Source organism: Rhea americana, unplaced genomic scaffold (genome assembly GCF_003343005.1).
Source record: "Rhea americana isolate MKP2758 unplaced genomic scaffold, rheAme1 scaffold_6, whole genome shotgun sequence".
Lineage (NCBI taxonomy): Eukaryota > Metazoa > Chordata > Aves > Rheiformes > Rheidae > Rhea > Rhea americana.
Window position 1 is genome coordinate 5,757,682 of NW_028186756.1, and position 9,677 is coordinate 5,767,358.

At 38.4% G+C, this 9,677-nt stretch overlaps 1 protein-coding gene across 1 annotated transcript; it reads left to right on the forward strand.

The window, feature by feature from the left end:
- Window positions 1-464: 464 nt before the first annotated feature.
- On the forward strand, window positions 465-9,402 carry IDS (iduronate 2-sulfatase; the record flags this gene model as incomplete). Its single annotated transcript, XM_085319727.1, has 8 exons — window positions 465-614; window positions 1,647-1,824; window positions 2,678-2,766; window positions 3,503-3,703; window positions 4,350-4,520; window positions 5,062-5,188; window positions 6,902-7,072; window positions 8,349-9,402. Coding segments are annotated over 8 exons (1,593 nt in total), but the record flags the coding sequence as incomplete, so codon positions are not given.
- Between the last annotated feature and the right edge of the window lie 275 nt (window positions 9,403-9,677).

The following is a 9,677-nucleotide window of genomic DNA, read 5'->3' on the forward strand; positions in this document are numbered from 1 at the left end:
TTTTTCATCTGTCTGGATTGGGATTAGATAATGTATCAGTATCTGAACTTTATCTCTGATTAAAAACAAACTCTGCAACTTGTAGGAGGTAAAGTTAAGAATGCAGAACTATAAAGTCTCTACATTTGTCAGAAATATTTCACTTTCCTTTGAATACACTGCTTTTCATAACCACCTGGAAATACGTGAATATATATTGCTCTAGGAAGAAGCAATGAAATAAAAAGGGAAGTGAAAAATACTGTAATGTTGGCTAGCCAACTGAGAAGGGAACCTTTGGATTGCTCTATGTTTAAGGAATTAACCCCCAAAGCTATAGTTCCCTACAAAGATAATAGATATTCTTGATGTTTGTGTATTTTTAAGTATTCTTCTGGGCTTAAAAAAAAAATTTCAGGAGGCATGTAGTCTGCATAAAGCAATTCTTACTCACCAGTGCTCAAAATAATTTAGCCTGATTCTGTTCCATCGTTGTAGGTGGCAAGAATGTCCTTTTTATAGTTGTGGATGACCTGCGTCCTGTTTTGGGCTGTTACGGAGAAAAGATTGTAAAATCTCCAAACATTGACCAACTTGCATCTCAAAGTGTTGTGTTCAGCAATGCATATGCACAGGTAACATGAGTAACTTAATAAAAATGGTTCTCTCTGCTAAATGCTGTGTGGTTTCATCACAGCAAGTGTTGGGAAGAACTTTGAAAAGTTGTTGGCTACTGGAGTTACTTTAAAAATAATAAAGGAACGGTTAGGTTAAGCTGGACTGTATGTACCTGTCTGCTAAAATGAGAAAAATGAAAATGGGTCACGTGGATACTAATATTTGTATAACCCTTGGCATAGTATAATACTAAAACGTTTTCACTGGTGATGCAAAGTCTACTTAAAAGTGTTGTTTTACCAAATTATAATTCTTTTCTTTTGATCGTAACAGTGTTGTTATGGAATATTACTTTTACTACTACTTCTGTTCTCGTGAAGGAATCTATTTTATAGACCAGAACTTGTACTCAGGAATGACACTTACTGTACAGGACTCAAAATATCACTAATTATTCTTTACTTAGATACTTTGCATAGGATGTTTCCATTCCTAAGCTTGAACCTGCTGAGAAGTTAGAAGCTTGGGCCTAATTTTGATGGAGAATGAGGACTTTAAAGCAATAAGGCTTGGATTTTGCCACTGTGAGACAGAACTGCTGGGGCTTTTGGACTGTAACCTGGACCTCCCACATATTCATACTTGTTGTTATTCTTAAGGCAGTCAGCTAGACCTTGGACTTTTGTCAGCACAGTCCATCTGCCACTTCTACTTAATTCTGTATGAGTATGAGATTTCAAAGGTGTCATCTTTAGCATGACCTAATCTTTATTATTAGTTACATAATCAAAGCTTAGTCCATACTTAGGAGTTGGTTGTTTGAGATAATAATAGCTAAGTAAATGCACAATGTGATAAAAGTTTGCAGTTGAAGATTGATACTCATAATAATGATGCTGCTTATTCTAGCTTGAAGTGACATGAAATGTTTTCACTGGTCCCTGAGCCTTTGAGTGTTTTGCTCAGCATCACCTAAGTCACTATGTTGGAGTTCATATGGATATATTCTTTTTATTTAGCACTGATTCTCTTTCTGTGTCTCTCCTCAGCAAGCTGTTTGTGCTCCAAGTAGAGTATCATTTCTTACTGGACGCAGACCTGATACTACTCGACTGTATGATTTCTACTCCTACTGGAGAGTGCATGCAGGAAACTATTCCACGATGCCTCAGTATTTCAAGGAGAATGGCTATGTGACCCTATCTGTGGGGAAAGTTTTTCATCCTGGTATCACTTGAGTTGTTGTGCACTTAACATAGTTGCTATGTATTCTTGCAAACAGACTTTACATTCAAATATGAACTGTGTGATTCTTAGCTATTATTAGCCAACCTGAATTGTTATTATAGGCCAGATTGTACAACAGTTGTAGGTTGTCTTTAAAAGTTAGTGTTTTAGAGATGAATATATTAGATGACTCTTAGCTAGTAAAAATTTTCACGTACTCTCTGGGGGTTGTKAGCATTAGTGTCTGCCATGCTCAAACATGTCTGGAAGTTAGCTGTGTCCAAAGATGAAGTTACAAAACAGCCTTGTTGTCTCAGTCTTTGTTCGGCAGGTACACGTGCTTCATGTTTCACAGTATGCTGCCTATCTCAGTCAGGAGACATTGAATATATGAGTAATACTTCCAGTTAAACTAGGAAATTAGTTCACTGTTTAAAAAAACCCAACACTGAGTTGAAAAATACTTTAACACTTATGTGACCCTTTTCTGGTAGATCTTTACCTTAGARTGGAGCTTGTGTGGATGTGTAGACTTTCAGTTGATAGTAAATCTAACCAGGTACATGCATGAAAACTGTAATTAATCCTGAAATAAGATTGCTCAAGAGGTTTGAGTTATCTTTTCCCCATTACCAGATTTATTTCAGGGACAATTGCCTGTCTTAAACTTTTTGACTTTTATTTCTTAAATATTCTTTCTTTGTTCCCTGAGTTGTCCAGAAAACATTTGAAATGCTTCTGCAATTGGAATACTTAACAAATAGTAAAAACAAATTAAATTTGTGTATTAGTTCTTGCTGCTTTAGTGAACTATTGGAGTGTTTCTAATGCCTTTATGCTGTACACTTTTCAGGGATTTCATCCAATTACAGTGATGACTACCCATATAGCTGGTCCATTCCACCTTTTCATCCTTCTACTGAAAAGTATGAAAATGATCAGGTAAAGATAACTTGTGGGACCCTAATGAAGAAGGGTTTTCTAGATACAATAAAGTTCTTTGTGTCAAGCACCAGCCTATATTCTGTCCTGTTTTTTGGGAGAGAGATGATAACAGCGCAGAAAAATCACTTGTTACTGGTTTTAACAACAATATTTGTATCAGCAACATACTTTTCTTTGTTTAGCATCTGTCCCAAAGACCCGTGGTTGGGGCCACGTTTTCTTGGCAACTGTTTAGTCTAATTCATCTTTCTCCACTGATTATAAGTCAGACATTGTTGGCATTTGCCCAGAAACTAATGAGTTAGTAGTAGCTTCCAAGTAGCTTTCTATGAGCTCTTGGGATCAGAAGGAGCAGTAATGCATATATGTACCCTAACCAAATTTTAACTTGTTGCTAATAGGTTAGAAATCCTATTCATTATAGAAATGTGTTTTCCTATATGATTACTTCTCAGCCTCTGGCCACCTTTAGAGAGAGGATTCTGCTTTTCCGTGCACACACAAGTTGCTAGTGTGTTCTTCAACCCCTACAACTGTCTACCTTAGACATCAACTTACATGGCATCTTTAGTTTGCATAGAAGTTGTGAATTTCCTTATTGTATCCAATCTACAGAGTTTGTTGTGGATAGAATGATTGCTAGAAATGAGTTGGGTTCTAAAATTGTGGAAGAGAGGATTATTTCTTTACTTTTATAGATTTAAGGTACTTAAATAATTCTTTTTTTTAAAAGACTTGTAGAGGAAAAGATGGAAAACTTCATGCTAACTTGGTGTGTCCAGTGAATGTAACGGAAATGCCCAGKGGTACTTTGCCTGATATTCAAAGCACTGAAGAAGCCATACGCTTACTGAGGGCTATGAAAGCCAAGAATCAAAAATTCTTCCTGGCTGTTGGTTACCATAAACCACATATCCCATTAAGGTACCCACAGGTAAGGAACCTTGCACCTGTGGGAAAGAAACTTGGATAAGTGTTACTTTTCCTTTTCAAAGCTGCTTCTAGAAATGGTTTGATATTATTTCTGGAAAGCAAGCTGAAAAACAGCCTTGATTCAATGCAATTTTAGTAATTGTCTGTGTTACACTTAAATACTTAGAAAGGGTGTTGTGACCAGTCAAATAAAAAGAAGACTTCTGCCATAATAGCGTGACTGCTATTGTGTGGAGATGTTGTTCAACTTGATGGAGTATGACATAATGAGGTCTTACAAGATCTTGTTCTTCGTTCACCATTTRAGTCAGTAGCAAAACTCCTGTTGTTTTCAGAGGAAGCACTGTTGGACTTCTTATTTCAATGTGGCTTTTCAATATATGATTTCAGTCTTTGATTTACTGCTGATTTTAGATATAGGAGACTCTTTTCATGTACAGCATCACTTACTAACTTGCCATTTTTCAGAAACTGGTTGGGGCAGASTAGCATAGCGTTGTCATCTTTAATACTCAGGGGAAAAGTCTTGTAATTGGTAAGAAAATTAAAGGGTCATGAGAGGTAAAATGGTTGCTGCTTTACAACACTAAAGTTTACAATAGGCCTTAGAAGTGGGGCTAATCTGTATATGTGTTTGTATTGTAAAGGAATTTCTCARACTGTACCCCTTGGAAAACATCACATTAGCCCCAGATCCTTGGGTGCCTGAGAGGCTACCTTCTGTGGCATACAACCCCTGGATGGATATCAGACAGAGGGATGATGTGAAGGCATTGAATGTTAGTTTCCCTTATGGACCACTCCCAGAGGACTTCCAGGTAAGCAATCAATACAGTGCACTGAAGTCAAACTGCCCTAAATTGCTGAAATGCAAGAGAATAGTTTGCTGCTTCTGGATGTTCCAGAGTACTCAGCACTGGACAGTTTGCAAAAACTATTTGAGGGATGTGTGTTCATTCCTGTGGGGAATGTAGGCATCAGTTATGAACATCCTTTCTGTTTTCATTAGCTAGAGYTGTTTCAGCTGCCATTTAGTGCATCTTCTTTTTGCAAGATTCTGCTGGACTCTCAAGTGTTTATGTAGTTGGATCCTGAGAGAAGGGGAATTGATTTGCAGTATCTTCCTTGAAAGACCAGACCAAGAATTAACCATTTTGAGAAATGGTTAGAATTTTCTAACTGCCCCCTTCCTGGATTCCCTCTTCAGCTGGGACATTAATCAGGCTGCAAACACTTGAAAATAAAGTTTTACAAGGAAAACCCTTCAGTCTTTTTATTTACAGGAGGTCCAGTGGGTGGCTTTGTGGAAAAAAAGACTCTCCTCTTTCTTTTTGTCTGTTGTTTCTTAATAACTTGCAGCGGCAGATTCGCCAGAGTTATTATGCCGCAGTTTCTTACCTGGATATGCAAGTTGGCCTGCTCTTGAATGCTTTGGATGATGTAGGACTCTCAAACAGCACAATGGTAGTTTTTACTGCTGATCATGGTGAGCAATCAAATACTTTCTTCAGCTCAGTGCAAATAACTTAATTGTGCAACTCAGTACTGGCATATTAATCGCATGTATGTTTACATAACTTGCAGCAGTGCACCCATACTTTGTATATTTGGCTAGTCAGTCTCTAATTAATGGATTCTGACACATGATTTTGTGGCTGCACAGCTCTGTTTCCCTGCAGGCACCTCTCTCCCTAATCAGGTGGAGGGTTTGCTAGTGAGTGATGAGGCTGTCTGCCAGGGTACTGGGCTGAGCTTGCTGTATTCCCACCTCCTTCCCCAAAGAGTGACTGCTGCTGGGAAGAATGCTGCTAAAGGATAGCTCCCCCATTGCAATTTGTAGAGAGCCATCTGGTACAGTGGGTCACAGGCTTTCTCATTAATGCTGAAGTGTGTGTTCTTGCGCTTGTCATTGCTGCTTGCAGAGCATCTAAACTGATAGCAATATAGCTCCTCTTCTTGTAATTGGGGTCTTGCACTTTCTAGATCTTAGTGGTAAAAATCCTGTTTGAATTTCAGTTGTGGAACAAATAGTTACAAGCTTGTAACTGTTTCACTACTCTTAATATTCATTAAAATAACACTCCCATGAATCCCCTCAGTTGGGAGATTGTTTAGCTGGCTTAGAACAGTTTGGAATGATCTATAACAGAGCCATTAAGAAAAAATAGTCTGGTTTTATTTTTTTAGAGAATCCTTAATTTGGTTTGCTTTCAAAATGAAATAACCTAAATCAAATTAAATCATTTTAGTTAAGCCACATTAAACCCTAGATTCTATCTGGACTGCAGTCTAGATTCTATCATTCAGAATACAGTACTTTGAAGTTTCATATTTACTTAATTTGGGCTGACTTTTGTGAATGAGTCTGTGTAAACAAGCCTTTAGTGTGTTGTAGAGTAATAGGATTAATACTTCTGGTACTAAAATTACTCTAACTATCCTTTTGACTTGCCACTATGGCTTGGAGTTTTTTCTTTCCTTTGTAGACTGAATTGCTCTTCTTTTCCTTGCCTTGTTTAATTGCAAGTTATTGGTATTTCCAGTACTATGGCTAGTAAAGTGATCCCATAGAAATCTCTTTCAAAAGATCGTGTGTTAGTATAGCTCTTAGAGAGGCCCTTTGTCTTCCCCAAAAGTGAAGCTGGCAATAAACATGCCCTGGAAGGACGTCAGGTTGGCATCGCATCTAAGGTGAGGAGAGCTAAGGTGTTTTGATCTCCCCTTTGCTTCCTCAGGGATGGCATCCTGATACAAGTCAGACACAGACAGGAGCCTTGGCTCCAAGGGATGCTCAGTTACAACATAACAGGGGTACTGGAGAGCTAGCAGCTGTATAAAGCTCAGAGTGCTTTGTGGAATTGATCCCCAGACTTTTGCAGGCATAGTGACACACCCCTGTTCTTTTATGCTGTTTTAATACTGATTTCCTAATTCTCATATAGACTAGAGGAAATAAGGAAAGGTTTAATTGTTCCTTTAATATAAAGGTAGTACATGGCAAGATTTAGATTTGTTGAAACAATTTTCACATTAGCGAAGTGTTTTACTGCATTTAAACATGTTTTTTTACTTGGCAGTTAGTGCAACCTTGACAAAAGACTAGTGTCATCAACAGCCAGAGTCGCTTTTGCTGTGAGAAAGAAATGACAACTAAATTACAATCTAGCATTTGCTCTAAATGATGCTCTCTGTCATCTAGGATGGTCTTTGGGAGAACATGGTGAATGGGCAAAATACAGCAATTTTGATGTTGCTACCCGTGTGCCACTGATGTTTTATGTACCAGGAATGACCTCTTCTGCTGGCCAAGGAGAGAAAATCTTCCCCTACCTTGACCCCTTTAGCCATGTTTCAGACTTGGCACTTCGAGGTAAATTTCCAGCATTTACTGTTTGCATTTGCAGTGGAGATCTATCTATCTATCTATCTATCTGTCTATATAAAAAGACAAGGTGACTTAATGATACTTCACATACAAGCAGCTCAGGTTTGATTCCCAGCTAATGCAAGCCAAATCTTGCTTCTAGAAGAGGTTCCCTCTGAGAGGTTTAAACATTCCTGATCTTTTATCAGTTGGAGACTAATTCAGATATTCAGATGGTCTCTTAAGATCTTTTCCAGCAATACATTTCTCTGATTTAAAAACTACTACTTTTGCCTTAGTATGTGTTTCAACAAACTTGAATTATCTTAGGAGCAGAGCTGCCAGACTCTTTCCCTGTTGTCAATATTTGCTAGAGCTCAGGGCAGAACAACTGTACAGCAGTTTGCTAAGTTTTTTTAATATCTAGGTAAGAACAAAAAGGGATTCTGTTCCTTTTCTCCTGGGCTAGAGAGCTTGGTGGAAAAAGGAGGCTTTAGTATGCCTGTGTGTGGATGTTCTTTATCTCTGCACAGAGTAAGATACGGCAGCGTTACTGCTCAGTTCCAGGACTGYGAGAGCAGGAGGAATCATTGGTAAAATATTTTTACGCTTTAGGCTTAAAGATTGCATCTAACTCATTCAGCCAGTTCTTGGCTTAGTGTCATCATCTGTTTTTGTACTGATGAGGAACAAGATGATGAAGGAAATGTTACATCTTTGAACACAAACCTTTGTTTTGGCTAGATCTACTTTAATGGAAACAGCTAGATGTCTGCATTAACACAGCAGGAGACTTGTTTTTGTGTTGCTTAGATGCCTAAAAGGATACTTGACCTACCTTTCGTAATGGCTGTAGCAGTTTTTCCATCAGTGATTAGTAAACAGTCTGTGTAGAATCTGTGCCTAAAATGGTGGCCTCAGAAACTGCTTTGATGGAGGTAGCCTTGTATTAAATGGTAGACGTTGGAATTTCCTTTGTCTTTCTGACAAACTCTTTTTTCAAAGGAGAAAAGTCAGTGTCTTGAAGTTTGGCACATTTGAGAAATAGAAGTGATAAAATCTCTTTTTGTTAAAATATTACATAAATGCATAGACTAGCATCCCCAGAACTAACTGCCAYGTGTTAATTAAACAGCCTTGGTTTTAGTACTCCACAAATCCAGTACAAAACACTTCCAATAAAGCACCAGCTTAATTATCGGARTAAGTTTCTAAAATGTTCCATCAGTGTATGTTAAGCCATTCTGTTCCTTAACCTGTTTTTTGATGATGTTTCTTTTAGGGCGAAGCAAAAAAATGGTTGAGCTTGTGTCTCTTTTTTCAACGCTTGCTGAACTTGCTGGCTTGCAAGTTCCTCCTGCATGYCCAGAGACTTCATTTTCTGTTGCACTGTGCACTGAGGGGGCAAGCATTGTCCAGTATTTTAATTCCTCTGAAGAGAAGCTGGAGAAAGCAGAGAAGGATGGGTTTGATGACACTTACAGAGGTTATAATGAAGAACCTATTGCTTTCAGCCAGTATCCTCGACCTGCAGACACTCCTCAGTGGAATTCAGACAAACCAAAGCTGAAAGACATTAGAGTCATGGGGTATTCCATGCGTACAGGTGACTACAGATACACTGTGTGGGTTGGATTTAATCCTGAAAACTTTAGTGCCAACTTTGAGGATGTCCATGCAGGAGAGTTGTACATGGTGGAGAGCGATCCACACCAGGATTATAACATCTATAACAATACCTTACATGGTGGCCTTTTCAAAAAAATTCTTAGCTTCTTGAAGCACTAGGGTTCAGGAACTTGTCTGTGCAAATTCTTACCAGTAAAGTAACAATTCTTTTTTTTGCATGAAACACTTTGGTTGTACATAACACTTGGACTGAATTAAAATCCTGTTTGTATCAAAACATTAGGTAGTGCTTTTGTCTTGTTACAGCCGAATTACACCTAAGTAGTCAAAATGCTGTTACTTCTGCAGTTGTGTTTTCACATGTCAGCAGACAATACTTCTGAAAAGGCCACACAGGATATGCAGGCCTGTGCTGAAATATCTCTGTGGTCTAGTGACTGACGAAGAAAAACTTGCTGTATTTGCTGGAATTTGTGGTGTGAAAGGTGGCAAAAGAGAAACTTTTGTATAGGGAAGTTTGTATAGAGAATGTTGTGTGTAAATAAACAGGCCCTGAGAATGCTTGGAGTTTGGGTGGTCAAGAAGACATTTGGTAGTGATAAGGAACTGAGGTGTCTGCCCTTGTCAACCTTAGCCCTGACAAAAACTGAAGGGGAAATTGATGTGTTTCAGTTTCATTCTTTTCAAAATAAAAGCTTCAGTTTGGAGATTCTTGCTCCTGTTCTGACAGAGGACAGAGGGGATCTGAATTAGAAGTTTACAGATACCAGGTAAATGCTTTAGTCATTGAAACAGTGAATAACATGGAAGGGTTAAGAGAGCACCAGTATGCTTTCCTTTTCAGGTTTGTGGTGAGGATCAGTCCAGTGAGGCACCACAAGTGAAACAAATAGAATCACTGATCCGTTACAGTTTGCTGGTGTCTCGTCATTGAACTCGACACACTTAGGGTTTCTACGTTGGTCATGTCCAGTGACAGAAA